At 42.4% G+C, this 22420-nt stretch overlaps 2 protein-coding genes across 4 annotated transcripts in view; one reads left to right on the top strand and one right to left on the bottom strand.

Moving 5' to 3' along the window:
• Window positions 1–1522: 1522 nt before the first annotated feature.
• IAH1 (isoamyl acetate hydrolyzing esterase 1 (putative)) lies at window positions 1523–16766 on the top strand. Of its 2 annotated transcripts, XM_028722513.2 has the most exons (8): window positions 1523–1884; window positions 5257–5292; window positions 5672–5724; window positions 6207–6355; window positions 7896–8057; window positions 9182–9303; window positions 9602–9825; window positions 12567–16766. In XM_028722513.2, exons 1-7 carry the CDS (start codon window positions 1648–1650, stop codon window positions 9785–9787), a joined length of 945 nt encoding a protein of 314 aa, XP_028578346.2. In that variant the 5' UTR covers window positions 1523–1647; the 3' UTR covers window positions 9788–9825; window positions 12567–16766. The 2 variants fall into 2 exon arrangements, with proteins under 2 accessions (XP_028578346.2, XP_028578347.2); XM_028722514.2 differs by lacking the exon at window positions 5257–5292 and having other exon boundaries at window positions 1527–1884.
• Window positions 12535–22420, bottom strand: part of ADAM17 (ADAM metallopeptidase domain 17) — a 27977-nt gene continuing 18091 nt past the window's right edge. For both annotated transcript variants that reach the window (XM_028722511.2, XM_028722512.2), the window contains exons 14-19: window positions 21231–21365; window positions 20139–20269; window positions 18398–18476; window positions 16280–16368; window positions 15979–16035; window positions 12535–14476 (exon numbers count right to left, since the gene is read on the bottom strand). In XM_028722511.2, coding sequence (XP_028578344.1) covers window positions 14123–14476; window positions 15979–16035; window positions 16280–16368; window positions 18398–18476; window positions 20139–20269; window positions 21231–21365 — 845 coding nt within the window. In that variant the 3' untranslated portion in view covers window positions 12535–14122. The remainder of the gene's footprint in view (window positions 14477–15978; window positions 16036–16279; window positions 16369–18397; window positions 18477–20138; window positions 20270–21230; window positions 21366–22420) is intronic.

Genomic DNA, 22420 nt, shown 5'->3' with positions numbered 1-22420 from the left:
TCAGGATGGACAAAAAGGAAAGTACTTCTGCACACAACACTGCCTGCTCTCACAATATGGGGGTGGCAATGGCAGAGACTGGTAGATGATAACACAACTTCATGGAGGGCAGGTCTAGCTAAGCATAACCTCCAGCATCAGACAGTATGCAACTGAATACCAGTTATTTTGATTGATTACCCACCTTTCACCCTAAAGTTGCTTAGGAACATGAGTGGGAAAGTGCTATTGCTATTAATGTTGTTAGCATTCTTTATTGCATTTACAGAGGCCCGACTGACCTCAACCAGAAGTTGGGCATGCAGTGTCTCCAGTCTATTTAAAAAATGATACACCGCTTGATTGTACAGGGTGTAGAATAAAACCTCATGCTGTGGAATACTTCCAGCCAATTTGGCAGGTGCCCTGGGAATACTTAACCAGGCAGGCCTATGCAGCCATTTTTAATTTTCTTCAGTAGCCATTAAATGTAATGTTTCTATATTGCTATGCACCACTGTGTCCTTTGAGGAGGGGGTGGTGTATAGATACTTTTATAAATAAATACAATTTATATCCACCTTTCTTCCAAGAAGCTGAAGGTGGCACATATGATTCTACACCTGGCTCGCTTCATCTAATTATCCTATATTTTCATGGGTGTATCCAGTATTCTTTTTGGTTGGGGTGGGCAGCCAACTTTTCTTTTTTTAGGAGATCAAAGTTGTAAAATCACATAAAAATACCCACGTGAAGAGGACATTAGAGGGCGGCAGGCTTCTGCTGTAGGGGGAGTGTCATAACCTCAAATAATAGAGTGCTTTCAATGCTTTACAATAATGTTTGTGGATCTAGGGTGGAGGGCAGCTGCCCCCCCACCCCTTGGCTATGCCCATATATATATTTCACTTTTTTCCTGTTGTAAAACGCCCTGTGATCTTCAGATTAAAAAGGTAGGATAGAAATTTAATAAACGATACTTGCACTATGAGGTGTCAAAAAAGTTTATGTATGCCACTACTGCAGCCTGTGTTTTGTTAACCCAAAAATGGAAAACGAGTGAGTCCCAACTAAAGAGGAATGGCAACTTAAACTGATGGAATATGTGCAGCTTGCAGATCTAACACAGAACAAGAACATACGTTTAAAGAAGATTGGAAAATGTTTATGGAATACACGGGGGGGGGGGGATTGTGTACACTTGGAAACGTTAAGATAAATTCAACAGTGTAAATAAGTTTTGTTAAGATGTAATACTGAATGGCTTGGTTTATATAAAATAGGCAGGGATTTATGTCATGCAATAAGAACCATGGAAGGAGAAGGGAAGTCATTGATATTTTAAGGTTGGTTAAATGAATATTCTAAATTGTAAAACATAAAATGCAATAAAAATTGTGCGTGTGTGATTAAGCAGCTGGGAAATCAGGGTTCAAATTCTGACTAGGCCATGGAGCTCAGGGGGTGGAATTTGAACCCTGATCACCCAGCTGCTTAAATCAGCCACACTTTGAACAGTTCGTGTGCTGCTGCTGCTGCTGCTGCAGGTGTGGGGCTCCCCAGGTGCGTCGGGTTGGCCTTCAGGTTTTTTACGCCACCTTCGCTATAACCCGTCCAGGAGAGACGGAGGGAGGGGCCTCCACGCGCGCGCCCCACTTTCCCCATTGAATGCCGGCGGGCAAAGCGGCAGCCTCGCCTAAAGCCCCTCTGTCGCCGGCGGCGGCTCCTACTCAGCTCAGCGGAGCGGAAGGCAAGCGCTGCAAAGAGCGGCCTCAAGACCGGCCCGCCTCTCCGCCGCCCAGACGACCGACTCCCATGGCCCTCTCTGAGGCCCAGGCCTGCGGGAGGCGGCTGTTGCTGTGGTCCCCACCGAGGGTCATCCTCTTCGGAGACTCCATCACTGAGGTAATTCTCCCGAGGGGTGGCTTCTCCTCCTCCTCGCCGCCAGCAGTTGGGAAGGCGGGTCACGACGGCGAAGGCCTTCGTCTGCTCTTTCTCAAAGCGTCGCCCCTGACGCCTCGCCGTGGGGCCTTTTCCTACCCCACTTCTGCTTTCCCCACCGACAACAACGGCTCCTGTTCCCACCCGCCACCCGTTTACGAGCCACTGAGAAGCAGAATTGTAAGGAAGGAGGAGAGCGGGCAGGGAAGCTGGTTTGGTTTTTGTCTTGCTGCAGACGCAGAAGTGGGGAAATCAGCATTGTTGTTGTTATAGTAATTTTGAGGTCTCAAATATAGAATAAGTATTCATAAATGCACACATATCTAAATATATATGAACCATGTGTCTGAAATAGTATGGGAGAGCAATCCTGAAGGCATGTTGACACTCCCAATGAACTCAAATACTCCTCTGCAGTAAAGGAAGGCAAATGTAACCTGAGGCTAAGGACACACAGGCCCTTGTCCCTCAGTGGAGTGTGGGGTGGCCTCACAGCCTTTGCTCTCGTGATGCTGATACTGTCAGCAGGCAGAGCTGCATAGAATCCTAGCTCTGTAGTGTTGGAAGAGACCCCCAAGGGTCATCTAGCCCAACCCTCTGCAGGAATCACAGGTTTTGACCTTTAAATCCTTTTGTGGCTTAGGGCCCTCATATTTATGGGACTGCCTCTCCTGGTCTGTCCCGCAGAGGACCTTAAGGTCCATGAATAATCATAGTTTAGAGGTCCCGGGCCTTAAGGAAGTCAGACTATCCTCCACCAGGGCCCAGGGCCTTCTCAGTGATGGCTCCGACCTGGTGGAATGCTCTGTCCCATGAGACTAGGGCCCTGCAGGATTTAACTTCCTTCCGCAGGGCCTGTAAGACAGAGCTATTCTGCCTAGCCTTTAATTTGAATTCAGCCTGATCTTTTATTTCTCTTCTCTTCCCTCCCCCTTCCATTTTATGAAGATTACCTGCTCTGAGACCCCACAGCTAATTCTTCCCTGGCCTCCTCACTGGCCCAAGTAGGACCAATTCAGCTAGCTAGCCCTGGTGACTATCTAATGCTTATTAGATGGATTTCCCCCAGATTGATTTCTGAACTTTGAATTTTATTGTTATTCATGTTTTTATACTGTATTTTATGCTGCTTCTATGTTGTATTACAATTAAGTGCTTTAAATTTGTTGTTAGCCGCCCTGAGCCCGGTTTTCTGAACTCGGAAGGGCGGAGTATAAATAAAATTTATTATTATTATTATTATTAAATGGGGAGAGCCTTCCTATTGTCTTTTGGCTTGCAAATCCTGTCTTAAGGGCGCATTTGTGTATGAATAAAGGGACACGAGTGGTGCTGTGGTTTAAACCACTGAGCCTAGGGCTTGCCGATCAGAAGGTCGGCAGTTCGAATCCCCGCGACCGGCTCCCGTTGCTCAGTCCCTGCTCCTGCCAACCTAGCAGTTCGAAAGCACCTCAAAGTGCAAGTACATAAATAGGTACCGCTCCGGCGGGAAGGTAAACGGCATTTCCGTGCGCTGCTCTGGTTCACCAGAAGCGGCTTAGTCATGCTGGCCACATGACCCGGAAAAACTGTCTGTGGACAAACACTTGCTGCCTCGGCCAATAAAGCAAGATGAGCGTTGCAACCCCAGAGTCGTTCGCGACTGGACTTAACTGTCAGGGGTCCTTTACCTTTTTAAAGTAAGCCTGGACTCGGGAACTAAAGTATTGACCATCACAAAAGAATGGCCAGACTGCCCAGGTAATGCCATCAGTGACCACTCTCAGGTATCCTGGCAGGTATGATTTCTACTGTAGACCCCTTCCTTCTGTGATGTATGTATGATGTTTTAGGGGGATGGTTTTGGGCTACAGGGTAGGCAGTTTCAAAAGTCTATATAAGGGCTTGTGCGTTATTGTTCGGGGTTCTCCTCCCTCCTGTGTGTGGTGAGTGGTGACCCTGTTGCAATAGTTCCTTTAATAAAGGGTCAGGCTTACTTTCCTACGGATAGGGAACCCACTTAAGGACTCTATACGAGCTCCGGAATACCCCATAAGGGAAAGGGAGCAGATTTTTTTTCTTATAACATCATTATCATCATCATCATCATCATCATCTCAGCATCATTGTTGTTGTTAGTTGCTCGTCCTGCAAAAAGGTTGCCCAGCAACTTAACAAGATTTAAAATCACAAGTATGCATTTTTGCACAAAATTTGGCAAGAGCGCATGCAGCGTGTTAACACATGCAATAGCAGCTGCAGAAAGTTTCAGCAGCTGCAGTTAACACCAAGCAATGTTACTGGTCTTCATCCAATAAAACATGGCGGGGGGGGGGGGAGGTACATTTTTACCTGGTGCCCCAAAGTGCCGTTGAAAGCCAAGCTGAGTGTGAGAGGCTGGGAGCCACATCTGAAATGGTTTAGTAAACGGAGTTTAAAAGACAGACACAGTGAAGCCTGCTGCTTGTACATTCCGGTTTAAGAATGATTCAGTTTACAAACTCCACAAAACTGGAAATAGTATCCCGGTTTGAGAACTTTACCTCTGTCTAAGAACAGAATCTGAACGGTGGAAGGGCACCGGCAGCGGGAGGCCTCATTAGGGAAAGCACACCTTGGTTTAAGAACAGTTTCGGTTTAAGAATGGACTTCTGGAATGGATTAAGTTTGTAAGCCGAGGTACCACTGTATGTGGATTCAGCCTTGGTGGACTGGGGCATCTGTTTTCGAAATGCTGGTTTAATACAATGGCAACTGCCTAGGGCTGGCTCAAGGTAGAGGCCTCTTCTCTTGCCACTGCAGTGCAGGTAAAGATAAGTGGGGCGTCCTCTAATTTCTCCAAGCAATGGCACCGTGCAAAAGCAACCATGGTGTTGTTAATAACAGGGGGGTTGCTGTTGCCAGACCCCCTGCCCTTAATCTGTCTTTACTCTCATAATTTACAAAATCTGCATACGAATACAAAGATTTTTCCGAATGTTCCTCCATGGAAAGGAAAGCAATCATTTTCTGCATTCATCCTACAGTTCATTCATTCATTCATTCATTCATTATTTACTTATTTGCATCCTAAATCCCCCCTCTCTTGCCTCACCCCCCACTGAGCTGTTTGTAGAAATTGGTGTTAAAAGGGCCCCTACCACCAGGCTTACAATTTAAAATTGTGTAACACATGAGGAAAAAAGGAATAGGAGGGTGGAGGAAAGGTAGCTCTGTAGGGTGAAGCCTGGGCTTAAGCTTTTTGAAGCACTGAAACATGCAAAGCTGCACACGTGGGAAGGTTCAAGAAAAGTTTTGCTGCTGTTCTGTTGATTGCATTAATTGGCCTTTCTTTCTTTAATGTATGTATCTATTTAGTGCCTTGGGAGCAATGCTAGAGTAGCAAGTTACCAGGTAAGAAGTTGTACTGCGTCCTAGTAGATAGCCTTGGGTGATGTACCGTATTTTTCCGTGTATAAGATGCCCCCATGTATAAGACGCCCCCATTTTGGGGACTCCAAATTAAGAAAATACCCCTCAGCACTACCCGTGTATAAGATGAGCCCCAATTTTAAACCTAATTTTTTGGTAAAAAAAACAACCTAGTCTTATACACAGAAAAATATGGTATATTGTTTAACAGCAAGCCCAACTTGTCTGTGGAGTGATGATAGAGCAACAGTACCACAGAGACCAGAACGCTAGGGAGAGCAGGCAGGAATGCATTATTTGGTCCAGTGACATGCGACTTAAATTAATTTTGTTAAATATTCATTACTTTCCTCTCGTTTAGTTTTCCTTCCAAGAAAATGGATGGGGAGCCTCACTTGCTCACCGCTTGGCTAGGTAAGACATAGTTAATGTTGTGTTTCAGCTGGGTTTAAAAATGAAATATCTCAGGTGTTTAGGAAGATAATCTGAAAATAATTATTCTTTTGAGAGCCTTCATTTGTTTGATGCATAACATCAAAACCCCTGGTAATTTTGTTCTTTTACTTCTTAATTCTGAAGTTTATTGGAAACATTTACTGAAAATGTAAAGCCTCGGTTTTTAAGAAGCAATTGCTTAATACTAAAAGGAAGATAATGCAAACAAAGCCTGCAATCACATAAATCAGGAAATGTGAGTGAATTCTGCCTGTAGATACACAAGTGCACACTCATGCTGTGAAAATAGGGCATTCTGTTTTAACATTGTGAAATGTAGTTTACTGTGAGGAGTGGAGGAAAAGAAAGTAGATACTTGTGTAGGCAGCTGACTAGTCTTCCACATTCAGAGCATGGTATTATTACAGGATGACATTTCTTTCCATATATACTCCTTTTAGAAAATGTGATGTTCTGAATCGTGGACTCTCTGGCTATAACACAAGGTGGGCAAAAATTGCTCTGCCAAGATTGATCAGCAAGGATTCTGATGCTAAGAACACTGTTGCTGTAACTGTCTTCTTTGGAGCCAATGATGGTGCTTTAAAAGGTGTAGTATAGTTTTACTCTCCCCTTCCCACTCTTTTTTCCCAGAATAGTTCATCAGGTTGCAGTAGACATGTAATTTCAGATATCTGAGAGTTAGCATTTCAAACAATTTATTTTTAAATGTATTTTTAAGGGTTTATGTGCTACCTTTCAATAAACAATGTATTTTCTGAGCAGCGTAGAAATAAAACAAAATACTACGTAAAGCAGCAATGAATTTTGCATTTCTTTGTTTCTATGGCCAAACATACGGCAAATTCCAGGCCTTGTAACACTGGTAGCTTCCTATGCACTTAGCTCGGTGCTTGAGTGGTAAACTAGAGGTTTGAAAAGTGGAACTAAGCAGACACCTTTAATTACAGTTTAAAAGTGCAACCCATGCCATGTGAGCACTGCACAGCTTGCAGTTACTGATGCCAGGAGTGTGGGCAATGTTGACTTATCAGCAGCTGCTAGCCATGGTGACTATGCTCTACCCTCACTGTCAGAGGCATTATGCCTCTGAATACTGGGGGGGGGGTGTCCCAAGAATGCCATTGTACTCAGGTCCTGCTTGGCCTGTCATAAGCATCTGGTTGGCCACTGTAAGAACAGAATGCTGAACTAGATGAGCTCTTGTCCTGAGCTAGCAGGGCTCTTATGCTTTGATGACAAGAAGGGAATTGAGCACAAGATAAAACCACAGACATTTGTGGACTGTAGGTGTTGGATATCTACTGAGTGCACACCTGTCCCGCTTCTGCAGGCACTGTTGATTCTAGGATTGCTTGTACCAAGGTGAGAGGGAGAGCTGGGTAGAACAATGAGAGGCACTCATGACTGCAAATCTCCCTCTACATTCTGCCTGTGTTTGTGCATGTGTGTAGGAAGAGAACAGGGCTGTGCTGTCTCTGCACGTAGTTTGTGCCTATTCAGTTCATCTCTCTCTAACTAATAGTGTAATATTTGTAAGCAAAAGTAGAATTACATTTGCTTAAAATGATAATTTATCGTATTTCTTGTCTTGTCTCAATAACTCATGGCTCAATATTTATTCAAATTGCCTCTATTCCACTCTATAGCAAAAAAAAAAAAATATTAAAAAAAATTAAGAAGTTGCCAGAGTGACAAATATACAGTCCTTGCCCTCAGGCTTACAAAGTTAAAAAAGACACAACATAAAAGGGAAATGGGTTAAGAGGGAGAAGATAAGCACCCTCAGGTTATAACGTCTTAGTCACAGATTGGCCAGGAGGAGCCCAAAGTTGTTGGTTTCAGCTACACCAATGGCGTGACCCCACCTCCCTTCCCTTTCTCTATTGAAACCCGATGTAATGGCTGCTGGCAGGAAATAGTTGTTGGAGGAAGGAGCCTGGCTTCTCTGCAGAGCTGGTGTGGGTCCTGCTTCCTTTCTTCCCCTTCCTCTTCTGCAGCTTGTTGTAATGTAAACATATAGTTGGTTTATCAATGGGCATGGATGCACACATGGCCCAGTAGAGCAATGCAGGTGAGAAGGTAATGTGAACCATCTTAACTAAATGTAAACTATCTTCCCTGAACAGATGTGAACCCTAAACAGCATGTGCCACTGGATGAGTACGCTGACAATTTGAAAAGTATGATACAATACCTAAAGTCTGTGGACATTACAGAGGATAAAGTAATTTTGGTGACTCCACCACCCCTGCATGAAGCAGCTTGGGGAAAAGAGTGCATTGCCAAAGGTAAGAGAGTTTTTATCTCCTCTCATTTTGGATTAAGAAAAGAAAACAGTGTACCTAAGCTCTGAAGACTCTAGTGGTTACATGTTCTATAGGAAGTAACTGTCTTAAGTGACAACTGGTGGCCATTGCTGTGTGATCATAGAACTGCTATGCTATGATTTAAATGCTATAGAAGCAAAGCAAAATGTCTTGATTAGCTAATGCTTCTGTACAGCAAGCAAATAGGCTTAACACATTTTTAGTATTGTGGCAAATGTAGTTTTGGGAAGTGCTATAAGTTAATTTTCACTAGCCTGCTCACATGGTCTCTGCCAACTTTGTTCCGTCATCCACACCTCACTAAATTGAAGTGCGTGTCTGTGCATCCAACACCTTCAAAATAAGAATGAAAACATGCAGCATTGTGGATGTAGATCCGATTATTTAAAGAAAAAAACCACCATCCAGCAGTAGGTATGTGAACAAAAATATTTTGCTGTGTACTGAGTTTCCAGGGGTGGAAAACTAAAAATCCTTGGGGCCTCGCTGCCCAGCCCACCATGTCCCTTCCTTGCCCTCTCCCAAGAAGGTTTTAGGCTTGCTAAAAGCATCTTGTGGAGCCACTGGAGACTTTTTTCAAGCAGCTAGAGTGTGTTTTCCAAGGGGAAATGCAGGCAGGGAAGGCTTGAGAACAGCCTGGTTTTGGTGCCCATAGGTAAGGGGGAACTGTTGTGGCTCCTTTCCACACTCGAGTTTATTTCTACTCCAACTTTCTAATTATACATGGAGTGTTCAAGGTACATTGAATTATAATATATAACATCAAGTCATTACACAGCAGAAATCACAAAAAACTAAATAAAAATTCCAGAAGATGTATGAAAAGCAAACAGGTCAGACCAAAATGGGAGCAAAGTTGCCCACATGAAAAGCTCAGATATTACTTCAGCAACCCGACATACCCTAGCAAGTGTTCATATTGACATGCAATTAGGCATATGGATCCTTGAAGCCATATTCAAATTATATTTGGATGTGGAGCTTGAATCATAATTGTGCTATCAATGCAAGAAGCAAAAAATGTAAAGCAAAGCCCTCCTTTTGTTGACCTTTCCCCCTCCCTGCCAACCCCCAATTCTCAACAGGTGAAAAATTAAACCGCCTCAACTCTACCACAGGAGAATATGCCAAGGCATGTGTTAAAGTAGCCAGTGATTGTGGCACTTCCATCATTGATCTGTGGACACTTATGCAAAAAAATAACCAGGTATGACCCGTTTTATTTATTTATTGGATTTGTTGGTTGCTTTATGTTGGGCAAAACAACCCAAAGCAACTTACAACCAAACCAATCTCTAGACATTTTAATAGTGAGTTTTTAGAATGTCATTAGAAACAATGTGTCAATTTGGGACACTCATTAAACTGAAGCAAAGGTTGATTCAAAGGGCCCATGCCGTGGTTCTGTAGAACAGTAGTAGCTTGCTTAAATGTGTTTGGCTTTGGTTTCCTTCTAAAAAGTCACCAGACTAGTTTGTTGTATCTTTTGAAAACATCCGTTTTAGGACTTTGGCTGCTACCTCTCCGATGGACTTCATTTATCAGCAGAAGGAAACAATTTTCTAGCAAACCAGCTTTGGTCACTCCTGCAACAAAGAACATCAGCACTTCCTGTAATGCTTCCCTACTGGCGTGATGTAGATCATCTCAACCCTGAAGCTAGCCTTCAGGGGAATCTTCATGATTTATAAAAGTTATAAAACAGTGGCTGCTGGAGAGAAAACAGCAGGTATCTTTTCAAATACAAAATAATTTTTCCTATATTTTTAGATTGTCTGAATCATTTCAATTTTTCCTCCTAATTAAGCAGTGGCATTAAGCTGTAGCAGTGCCTCAAGCAATACTTAAGGCATATTTAAACAATCCAGTAATTGCAGTGACCAACTGAACTTGAAGCGGAGTGATTCCATAGTAACTGTATCATTTATAAGCTTCTTAACACAATATTTTGTGTTTTAGCTAATATTATTTGAACTCCTATTAACATTGAGCTACTTGTGTTTACTGTCACGATTTTCCCTACAAAAATAACACAAGTAGTTTATATGCTCTTTTTATTGTGACCAGTTTTTTACCCAGACTTTGGGCAGCAGAGCCACTCCCATATTCAGTCCCAAGGTTTACACCGGCCAGGTTCACACCGGCAGGTAGAAGCCTGGAGCTGGCATAGCAATTGGAGTTGATGTCTCTTAAGTCATAGCAGTAGAACCAGCTGTGGATTATAGGTCATCTCAGCTTCTTCCCAGCAGGAAGTTCACTGACTTTAGTGGGTAGGATGGGGAGAGGAACACTAACATCACTCCACAGCTGGAGGCTGGTGGAACTGTACCTATGCCCATAGCAGATGAGCAGGTTGAATGTCAAGTTCAGGGGTCGGCAAGGCTTACCGGGTGTGGGCCAGATTACTCCTTTTTTTATATATATAAATTTTTATTCATATTTGCACATATATACAGAAAAAACAGATTACTCCTGCGGAAATTCAGTGCAGCACCAGAAATCGCATCTGCACATGTCCGTGGTGCTGGAAATCGCTTCTGTGCATGCCCAGATGCTGAAATCCGTGCCTGCGCAGAAGTGATTTTTGGCGTCTGCGCATGTGCAGAAGCAATTTCTGGAGCCGCGGAAGACAGTCCCCGCACTGCGCCAGTTTAGCACAGTTTAGACTTGCTGAGCGGGTGGCTCAGTTTGGGGGTGGCTCGTGGGCCAGTTAAACAGTCTCCGTGGGCCACTTCCGGCCCATGTGTCTTAGGTTGCCAACCCCTGGTCAAGTTGATGACTAGAATTGAATCGTAAGTTGTAATTAATTTCAGATTACTATCTCCAGGCAGCACATAAACTTAAGAACTTGCCTCCCAGGTTTACTTAATATTACTAGTTTTCAACAAATTCATTTCTTACATTCTTTAGATTAAGGGAAGTTTATATTTTGTCATAGGGACGCGGGTGGCGCTGTGGGTAAAACCTCAGCGCCTAGGACTTGCCGATCGCATGGTCGGCGGTTCGAATCCCCGCGGCGGGGTGCGCTCCCGTCTTTCAGTCCCAGTGCCTGCCAACCTAGCAGTTTGAAAGCACCCCCGGGTGCAAGTAGATAAATAGGGACCGCTTACCAGCGGGAAGGTAAACGGCGTTTCCGTGTGCGGCTCTGGCTCGCCAGAGTAGCTTCGTCACGCTGGCCACGTGACACAGAAGTGTCTGCGGACAGCGCTGGCTCCCGGCCTATAGAGTGAGATGAGCGCACAACCCTAGAGTCTGTCAAGACTGGCCCGTACGGGCAGGGGTACCTTTACCTTTACCTATATTTTGTCATATTTCAATAAAAATTGAATTGGAAAACAAAAAGTAAGTTTTGAGTTTGTCTGGAACACTCATGCCACACTGTGTTCTTTGACGTTTTTGTCCTATGCAAATATTCAACTTAACTGCCTTTGGCTATTCAAAAAACTTTTGAGATATTTTACACAGCATGTAAGATTAGTGAATATTTCTAGTTATAAAATCAGGTATCAGTTTATTTAAGGCAAGTGACCATTTCCCAGAAACCCACATATTTACTTAAAGCCTGGATTGCCGCCTTCAGCTCTTCCTTTTGTGCTCTTTGGTTGCATACTGTTGGATATCATTGCCCTATCTATATTCTTTATGTATTTTCTGATTGCACGTGGCTATTTTATTCAGAGAAATGAGGTCAAGGCATGGTAGTAGTTACAGACTTCTGTTTTCAGTGGTGTTGCTTTTCTGCTAGACAAATAAAGGAAGTGAGATACAGCCTAAAAGAGGGTTGAAAGGTGTTGCTGTAATTAAATGTAACTAGAGAGGCTCTCTGAGCTGACAGCCTCCTAGTGGCTGTGTTCAGACATCATGCTAAACCATAGTTTAGCATGTTTTCCTGACAGTGTCTCCACTTGCTGCTTTAGTTCAGCCATGAGGAGTTCAGAAGCTTTTCTTTCTATTTTTGCTTAAGCACAACTTACATTGTCAAAACTAACAAAACTGTGGTTACTGTTGACATAAGTAGTAGAGCAAAAAATTAAATTCTGAACTCCTTGCAGCTATATTGGAGAATATGGGTCGGGGCAAGGGGAGAGCATAAGAGCTCAGTGTCTGCTGTGACTTGTTCCTATCATGCTTTATGATTTAATGTGACTGCGAAATTGGGCCAGAGTCTAATTAAAAGTCTAATGTACAAACCAACATTAATCCCACTTCATAAAAAAAACTTTAGCAATTAGCCATCACTTAAATCTTGGGACTGAAATAATTTAGTGGGATTTTATTGGAAAATGGCAGATAACATTAAGTTCTGGCAGTGCCAAAATCCTATTTCAGTCGCTTATCTTTAGCATACAAAATGCTGGTGTTAACCCAACTACTAAAATGAAATACTACATCCTAATCAACTTCAGAATGCAATAAAAAGGGAAGAACAGTACCTGAATTCATAACTAATCCATTCTTTGTTTATTACAGGCAATCATGGTAATATACCTTTGATTAGATCACACCTCTACAGAAGGTGCATTTACTACAAAGAGAAGTCAGCTTGCACACAGCGCTTTTAAGGAGAGGTATAAAAATCACTTTATTACATTGTATTGGGAGTTCACTTCTCACACAAATTTTTACTGCTAAGTAAGAAATCTAAAAACAGACTATAGATACAAATACCAAAAGGGCACAAGTTCAAGTATTAGTGTAACAAATATCCATGAAAAAGACACATTTGTCACAGGCTTGGTTGATCAGATATGAAAAAATACAAGTCTTTCATAACTGAGGATTTTTTTATATACTTTGTTGGCTTTTGATGCAGCTATTAAATGTGTACATTTTACACAAATTAATGTAGGACATGATTATGTTGCAAAATAGTTATTTAAGCAGTAACACCACTTTCTTCGGTCCATGCAGTTCTATAGTCACAGGCCCCAATATTGAAATCATTCTCCTCCTGCCAATTTATAAGGGGAAAAAACTTTGCAGGGTCTCAACACCACCCCCAACTATAAGAAAGGGTAGGGAGTGACCACATGAATTCAGCAACCAACATGGTGGTGTTATTGCTTACAGATCTCAGGAGGTGTCCAAACCATCCATATAAGACAGGCTGCTTGGGGAAGGGGACAGGAACTCTGTTTGGACCTCACCCCTTCAAACAAGCAAAAAACTCTATTCATTACACATCTATATGCTTTCATGACATCTCCTTTCTAGATTTGTATCACATGAAAGCCACAATCAGCAGCACTATTTTTAATCAAATTTTGGCAGGCAGCAATTTGCTAGAATAAAATCATCTCCCCACACAGCTGAAGGAGTAAAGTTTCAATGCACATTTTTACCCACTTGGTTTTGTAGAAAAAGGCCATCATCCATGACATTGTCATGTGCCCTTAAAGCCCTGCTGAAATAAATGGAACTTTTAACATTGCTTAGGTCTCTACTAGCTTCTGGTCAAAAATTGCATAATTAAAAGTCCTGTTTCAAACGACCATGAAAACATTTATCAGATTTGCTGTGTTACCTTAACCCCCCCCCCATAACACTTCATAAGTCTTTCTTAATTTAAAATGTTCACCTCATTTTTCCATCTTAAAAGAAAAATACTGCTGAATGCTGAAATACAAGAAGGTAAATCACTACATATTGGGGCTTCTGTATTCTAAAAACTTTGCAGTGCTGTTCAACTACAAAAAGGCACATTATAAAAATACTAAGAAACAATTGGTATTAGGCAGATTATGCCTCGATGCCACAGGCTGAAGGAAATGTTCAAATCAAGACTACAAGAGAAAAAAAATTCAAAAAGTTTCAGTACACTTGAGTCTGTGTGTACATAGCACTCACACTGAAACTAAAGAAGATCATACACATGGCCAGCATCTGCAGTAGGTCACTTCCTTGTTTCTGTTTTCCAATACAATATATACACATACAATATATTTCTATAATGAAATGGCTTTAGTTCATCAAATTGAACATGATTTTTGCACATCAGAGCCAGCAGCTCCAAAGGCAGCTAGAGACTAGCATTCCGTTTCTTTGCTGTCCACTCTGTGTTGGCGTTGCAGTTTGAAGGACGATGCTTTCTCACTCCTTGTGACAGGATGATCTGTAAGATCCTCAAACGACTTGGCAGTTGTGCTGTTGTTTGGGAAAGGAACCTTATCAAAGCAATCATCCTCCTCCATGTGAGAGTCTGTACTAGGATCCTCTTGAATGGTGTCCATTCTTTGATGGTCCAGTTTCGGAACCACCGCTGCCACAGAGACTGGTGCAATAGGCTGCAGGGGCTGGAGCCGGCTAGTCGATGGCACGGCAGGAGGCGGCTTGATAATTCGAACAGAGGCCGAATCCATGCTGCTCAACATCTCAACATTCTGCAAGGACACAAACAAGCTGCACAGTTATGGAACAATACTGGTGGCCGAAAACACAGTGCCAGATCTCTTCAATCTCTGGACAAGCTGTCCACAAATGCTCTGTAGCTAAGGTGGCTACCAAGCAGTACTAAGATTCAACACAGATGGCAGAGGACTGACTAGCACTACCAATCCCAGAATTCTGGGAGATACAAATCCTGGCATCCATAGTGGCAGAGGAGCAAGTTACTTTAATAATTATGATGTACTATGAACTGTAGGATCTTGAAGTAACTTCAGTTTCATCTCTTCAATATCTTTTTGACATGTTGGAGGAGTATGGGGTATAGATGTTTTGGTGCTCAGAACTTTCCGTCTATCACTAGCACTAGCTGATTCAAATAAAGTTGAATCCAAATAATGAGAGTAAACAAGTGTAAATGCCCTGGGAACAGGAATTCCTAGTACAGTGGTGCCTCGCAAGACGAAATTAATTCGTTCCGCAAGTTTTTTCTTCTTGCGAGTTTTTCGTCTTGCGAAGCACGGTTTTCCATAGGAATGCATTGAAAATCAATTAATGCGTTCCTATGGAAACCGCCTTCAGACCAGGTCCGGGGACAGTCTGTCCCCCGACCTCTTCTGAAGGCTGGGGGGGGGGACAAGGGCTTTTCTTCCCACCCCCAGCATTTTAAAAAACCCGGGACAGCGGAGGGCTTCTCCGCTGTCCGGGGCGATCTTAAAATGCTGGCGGGCGGCATTTTAAAATCGCCCCGGGACAGCGGAGGACTTCTCCGCTGTCCGTGGCGATTTAAAAGCCCCCGGGAAGGCAGGCAGGGGGGAGCAAAGACTTTCGGCCCCTGCCGGCCTTCAGAAGAGGTCCAGGACCTCTTCTGAAGGCCGGCGGGGGGGCAAAAGTCTTTGCTCCCCCCGCCTGCCTTCAAAAGCCGTCCGGGATAGCGGGAAGCGCTTCCCTGCTATCCCGGACTGCTTTTAAAATGCTGGCGGTGGGGAGCAAAGCCTTTCGGCCCCCGCCGGCCTTCCTGGACCTCTTCTGAAGGCCGGAGGGGGGGGAAAGGCTTTGCTCCCCACCGCTAGCATTTAAAAGAGGTCCCCGGAGATTTCCCTATGGGCTTTCTTCTTGCGAAGCAAGCCCATAGGGAAATTCGTCTTGCGAAGCAACTCGCAAACGGAAAACCCTTTCGTCTTGCGGGTTTTCCGTCTTGCGAGGCATTCGTCTTGCGGGGCACCACTGTACTACAAAATTAGAGCATTCAGCTGAACAGAAAGCAAGTTCATGACTTTAAAACGAAAAGATGTATATACCACAATTCTACAAAACTTCCAGTGTGGTTTACTAAAAGTGTATCAACTTCTGGAAGATACATTTATTCCATGGAAATTTGTTCATCCTAAACATCATGAATAGTTCTCAGTACTGAGAAGTCTCTGCAAGCCTCTGTTATATCTGTTTTGTAACAAATAGGATAATGAAAACATTATTCAGCAAAAAGCAAACTTACACTGGGGCCAAAGAGAGATTTGGTGTTCTCTTCATACTGCCTATCCAGCTTCTTGTCCTATTAAAAAGAGGGAAATGTAACAAGTCAGCTATGGAAGACACCCACCCCTGTCCACTCCAATTAACTTCAGGGTAGAACTTTCCCTAAATGTTTAACTACCCACTATCATGAGTAAAGCTCAAGTATATTCACCAGGACATTGTGTTTAATAAATGAAGCAAAATATAAACACCTCTCTTTAATTTCTGCCCACACTTAAATCAAAGGCATCTGTTTCATGAGGTTTGTAATTGAAACTTACCACACAGTGTACAAGAATGCTTAGAGGAATCCAAAATATTAAGGAGAATACAAGCACAGATCCTACTATGTTGTCTGCTAAAAATTTTCCTGTAAAAAAAGAGATACACCCAATTTCAGAGGCAGACAAAATATATTTGGGTCCAGTGTTAAGAATTCTACAAATATTTTTCAAGCGGTAGCTAGTCCATCTGCTGTCACAGGATCATATAATTTGTTCAGTAGATACAATTCTGAATGACTTGTTTTTAAATCAGAGTAGACCCACTGAAATGGACTAAAGTTGATCAGAATGAATTTAAAAACCCAAGAAAATGTTCATGAGTACAACTGATTATGACTTAGTTGGATATAATGCTTTATCTTCAAAATGTTTAAATGTTACTGTATTTCCCAATGTTGTGGAATTGCAAGTGAGTGTTCTCTTAGTTCTCCAAGACTTCTGTAGGTGTTGTTTTTAATTAAACTATTTCAATTCTGCCCTACAACAGTTGATCTTTTTTACTGCCATTTTAACTCTGGAAATCTACTTTATCTGTGCTGAGGGGGAAACAAGTTATACACAAGCAAGTTAACTGGCCTTAAAAAAGTGTTTTTACATAACTTTACTGAAAGAGATTCTACAATGTGTTTCCTTTCTGTGACTTAAACCAGCTGATAGTTTCATTCTCAGAGACTACTCTGAATTCTTTTCTTAACTAAACATGCAGAAATCAATTAAGTGTGACCAAATTGTCTTCACCTTATCAGTATTGGATCTAACATTCTAAGTATTTTAATCTGTACAGTGCCATAGCATGCTGCCGGCACGAAATAAGCATTTAATAAATAACTCAGCTAAGCCAATTGATGAGCTTTATCTCCACAAATGTAAAATATACTTTAACTTGCTAGTAATCAATTTCATTGGGTGATGCTGGGTTCCTCATACTATGGGAGGGAGTTCTTTCTTTATTCTGTTCTTTTATAAGCTGAAGATTTGTTTTCAATCTGAGCATTATAAAAGCATGGAATAAAGTGTCCCTCCCCTAGTACCAGGACCCAGCATCACCCAATGAAATTGATTACTATCAAGTTCAAAATGGGGGAGGGGGTGGAGTTCTTGATTCCCTCTATGCTAATAGTGAACCCAGTCTCCAAACTGCTTCTTTATGGAGCTACTGAGATGATATCAGAAGACTTGGAGGAGCCCCAAGGTTTTCAGAAATAAAAAAATACAGAAAGAAACAGGAGGGAACCACCCCTCAAACACAGTCCAATGGAATGGAAGGGAGTGTTCGGGTGTAAAGCACAGCTGCTAAAAGAGTGGAGTATTCCACACTGCAATGTTGTTTGTTACACTGAACAAGTGCATGCATGTACACATCAAGTCAGTCATTTGTGGTCACAAGATGTGGTGGTGGTGGCTACCATTAGTTTAGGCAGCTTTTAATTTCTTTAAAGACAATTTCAGGCCCATCAACAACTGTTTGCCAAGATAGGCAAATTTGAACTCTTGTGTCCAAATTTCCCATGGAAGGATACTCTCTCTCTCTCTCTCTCTCTCTCTCTCTCTCTCTCTCTCTCTCTCTCTCTCTCTCTCTCTGTGTGTGTGTGTGTGTGTGTGTGTGTGACAGCCATCTCCTTCATGCTCTGCTAGCAAACTCTCACCAAACAGATCCCAGCCTGACCAAGCAAGGCAATGTTTGATTTCTTCTACTCTCAACATATAAATGCTTAGAAAATAAACCTTAAAGCAAAATGGGCTACAGTTCAACTACAATATGCAAAGATGACCTGTGTTCGTGTTGTGTTACCAAGGTCACTTAAGTATTCAGCAATATGCTTTGTACTGCCATACAAGTTGTATTGCACCCACTTTCATTAGATTTGATCATGAGGCCTGAACCATCTTCTCAGCGTGGCAACGTATGATCTTCAGACACACCTTGAAGTACAGTCTTGCACTTTCCTGCTACCACTTAAAAAACAACATTAAGTACCACTACCTGTGGTGACATCAAAATCAGTGATCGAAACACCTGCTTTCAATGCTCACACTCTGAAATCAAAAGATAAAGGCACTGAATGCAGAACAGCAAGGTTAAGAACAGGTTTATGGATTTCAAGGGAAGCTTACCTAGCGTATTGATGCTTAGCTGCTCAATGAAAACCCAAAGCCGCTCGATCACATCCTGCACACGCTTCTCACATTTACCCTGCAAGACATAATGTTTCATAGAAAGCCATTTTATGCAATGTAAATTTCAGTCATTCCATCTTGAGGGACTGAGTTATGGTTTAAGGGTATGTAAAGATCGGGAGGAAGCCCCTTTATGTGCTTGGGTGTCAATTATCACCTAATATTTTGGCTCAAACCACAGCATGAATTGGTAGGAACTTACAGAGTCAATTTGTTTTGGCAATGCTATTGTTACACTGAAGAAGCTTCTGGAAGGAAAATATGTGATGTGAATTAAGACTGCAGCTGGGCATGAGCAGAAATACAGAACTTTATTTAAAAGGGGCTTTTCTTCCCCGGATGAAATGACTATGAGCTCAATACAAGTGTGACCAAGAGCATCAGCCACATGTCACACTGTGAGGAAAGGGCAAGGAATATTGTGTAGGTGGAACACTTCAGCTGGAATCTGAAGGCCTACTTTAGGCATAACCAAAAGTAATTTTGTTTTGTTTGAACAGTAGATCATAATGCATAAAAAACAGTGGTTTTTCAAATTTAAATTGAATTTTACCAATGTATTTGCCTCTGCCAGATATACTGAGTTAAGAGAAAGATTTTCTAAGCAAACAAGGAACCAATTTGATTATTTCCCAAATATGAATATTTATAGTTTACCAACCAAGCATAGGTGTTGAAAAGCAAGTATTATAGTCTACTCAATATCTATCAGTATTTGAGTATTTCTTTTTTGTGAGGATGGAGTTTACATGGTGGGCAGGGAGAAGAAAAGATGAATATCCCAGTGCGCAGCTTCTTATATTCCAATACAGTGGTGCCTCGCAAGACGAAATTAATCCGTTCCGCGAGTCTCTTCGTCTTGCGGTTTTTTCGTCTTGCGAAGCACAGCTATTAGCGGCTATTAGCAGCCATTAACGGCTTAGCGGCTTTAAGAAAAAGGAAACAAACTCGCAAGAAATCGCAAGACGTTTCGTCTTGCGAAGCAAGCCCATAGGGAAATTTGTCTTGCGGAACGACTCAAAAAACGGAAAACCCTTTCGTCTAGCGAGTTTTTCGTCTTGCAAGGCATTCGTCTTGCGGGGCACCACTGTACTTAATCTATCAAACTGCCATGGGTACTGGTCACAAGAGATCCTATATGAGAATATTTTAAATACATTTCCCTCCATAGCTTAAAAAAAAATAATGCAAAATGTACACAGTGCAACATAGATGCAAAACATGGTAATAAAAATGACACACAGTAAATCATGTTCTATTTAGCTGTAAAACTAACACTGTTTAGTGAGCAGATTCACACCGTTGTTTAGGAAATTAAGTAGTGTCAATGGGTGTTAACTGGACACTTTGCTCTAGGTGGCCAGTTTAAATAAACACAAACTGCTCAAAAATCTGCCTAAAGTCCCATATGGTATATGAAACTACTTGAGTGGTTCTATGGATATTGATAAAGAGAAAGGGGGGAAAGGTAGATGGGATAGTGGGAAGAACCAGAAAATAGGCAAATGATGCAAAAACCACAGCAACAGTGTTAAGCTGACCATTTTGGTTTCACTCTGGGACCAATTTTAGGACATGATGCCACAAGAACAAAATTTCACAGTGATCTATTTTCTGATTTTGCACCAGTATGCTTTGAGGAGGTGAAAAATATTATCCTAACCCTGTATACACTCACATTCATGTCACAGAATCCCACAGTGCATGGCTTTCCTTTCCTCAAATACAGGAAATTCCGGTTGTCATCAACGGTTGGGCTGCATCTCCCATCCTTGTCTCGACAGCAGACCTTGCAAGAGTTATCCGTTTCTGAAATTAAACATGCAACTTCATAGTTAGCTTTTGGGATATTTATGCATTACTCCTTTACGAAAAAGTAATTTCCCTTTGCTGATCATACAGCTTTTCAATTCATTAGTCTACTCTTGAAGACCGCACTATTTTATGAACAAGTTCCTGATGGTACTCAAACACAGATAACAACTTAAAATTTATAAGAAGCAGCACCCTCCACTCTGGTAAGAAGGAAAAAGGAACTTCATTAAACCCAGAGTAAAATGGAGATATTAAAGGGTTAGTCCCCCTGCAACAGATATTTAAAGCTTCCTTACCAATCAGTCCCAAGTAACACCACCACCAAATAAAACATTTTATTTCAACTATTCCAAAGAGTGGCACTGGAAAGTACTAGCACTGCCACATAAACAAGGTCAAGAAGTAAACAAGTAGGCAGGGAACTGGGGAAGGGCATAGAGCACATGCCTTGAATGCAAAAGGCCAAATATTCTATCTGGTGTCTCCAGGTACAACTGGAAAAGATTCCTGCCTGAAACCTGAGAGCTGCTACCAATAATACTGAGCTAGATTGACCAATAGTCTGACTTGATATAAGACAGCTTCGTTGCACTGGCAGAGAAATACTTACCATTACCATCTGACCAAAGCTCTAGAACAGTGTTTCCCAAACTTGGGCCTCCAGCTGTTTTTGGACTACAATTCCCATAATCTGACCACTGGTCCTGCTAGCTAGGGATGATGAGAGTTAAACAAAGTCTGGCAGTTCATTCAAGCTGTTACCTGACCTGACCCCAGCACAGACAATATTAGTGCCTGTTAACAGGAGACCTTACCTATCTCTAGCTAATGAAACAGCGCTCTAAAGGGAAAATGCATGCTGCTCTCCTTCACTTTGCTATGTCTATGGCTTGAGCAATCAGTTTTCAATGTCAAGTAAGCCCTGGCTCATTGTGTAAGGGAACCCCCTCCTTACCATTACAGGCGCATGAACTCTGGTTCTTCCCCCACTCACAGAAGGGTATGCATGAGCCATCTTTGCACTTGCCCAAATCCACACAGACAGTGTCATCTGGGGCATTCCCTGGGGGAGGACATTCACTGCTATTGCCTATGAAGAGATTTAGTGAGAATTAGCCTTGCATCAGGATACGAATATCTGGAAATAAACAAAGTAAGGCTGCAATCCTAACCCCATTTACCTGGGATGAAGTCCCAGTATATTTAACAGGACACACTTCTGAGCAGACATGTTTAGGATTTCTATGGCTTGCTAAGGACAGGTAAGAGATCCTCACAAGTTCCTTCACACAGCAAGTCTCTCTGAAGGACTTCCCTCAAGAAGATTCCTACTACAGATGCCAAGAGGCAACACTAGATTTTGCAGGCATCCACTGAAAGAAGGACATCTCCCTCACACAGCTGATGCCTGCAAAAAGCAGGCTTCTTTCTCGCCCCCAGCCCCTGCTTCCCATCTGCTGATGGCCATAAGAAAAAAGGACTTTGCCAATTCTATGATCAGCACAGCCCAAAGAGCTAAATACAGGGGTACCTCGGGTTACATACACTTCAGGTTACAGACTCCGCTAACCCAGAAATAGTACCTCGGGTTAAGAACTTTGCTTCAGGATGAGAACAGAAATCCTGCTCCAGCGGCGCGGCAGCAGCGGGAGGCCCCATTAGCTAAAGTGGTGCTTCAGATTAAGAACAGTTTCAGGTTAAGAACGGACCTCTGGAACGAATTAAGTACTTAACCCGAGATACCATTGTACAGGATGAACAACTCCAATGGCACCTGTCAAAGTTGGCCAATGGGAGTGGATCCAGATAAAGATCTGGTTCCCAGAGCCAAAAAGGCTCCACTCTTACGTTCTATAGGAAAGGCCTGTTTATGTTTAACATCCCAGAATCAGCAGCCTGCCAAAGCATTTTTGCTTTATTGCAATGCCACACATTAATGCAAACACTCCCCCCCCCCAGCCAGGTGATTCCCAAGTCAGAAACATGCATCTCTTAGAATGCACCTTTCTTCGGACAGCCTTAAAAATGTGTCGTTAAGGTTAAGTAACTCCCATTATTCCAAAACAAGGTAAACACGCTGTACTGATGGAAATGGAAATTAGGAAAGAGCAAAAGATGCACAGGCACGCACTTTTTTAAACATGC

Source organism: Podarcis muralis, chromosome 3, assembly GCF_964188315.1.
Source record: "Podarcis muralis chromosome 3, rPodMur119.hap1.1, whole genome shotgun sequence".
In the NCBI taxonomy this organism is placed as follows: Eukaryota; Metazoa; Chordata; class Lepidosauria; order Squamata; family Lacertidae; genus Podarcis; species Podarcis muralis.
This window is presented reverse-complemented; position numbering and strand designations above follow the sequence as displayed.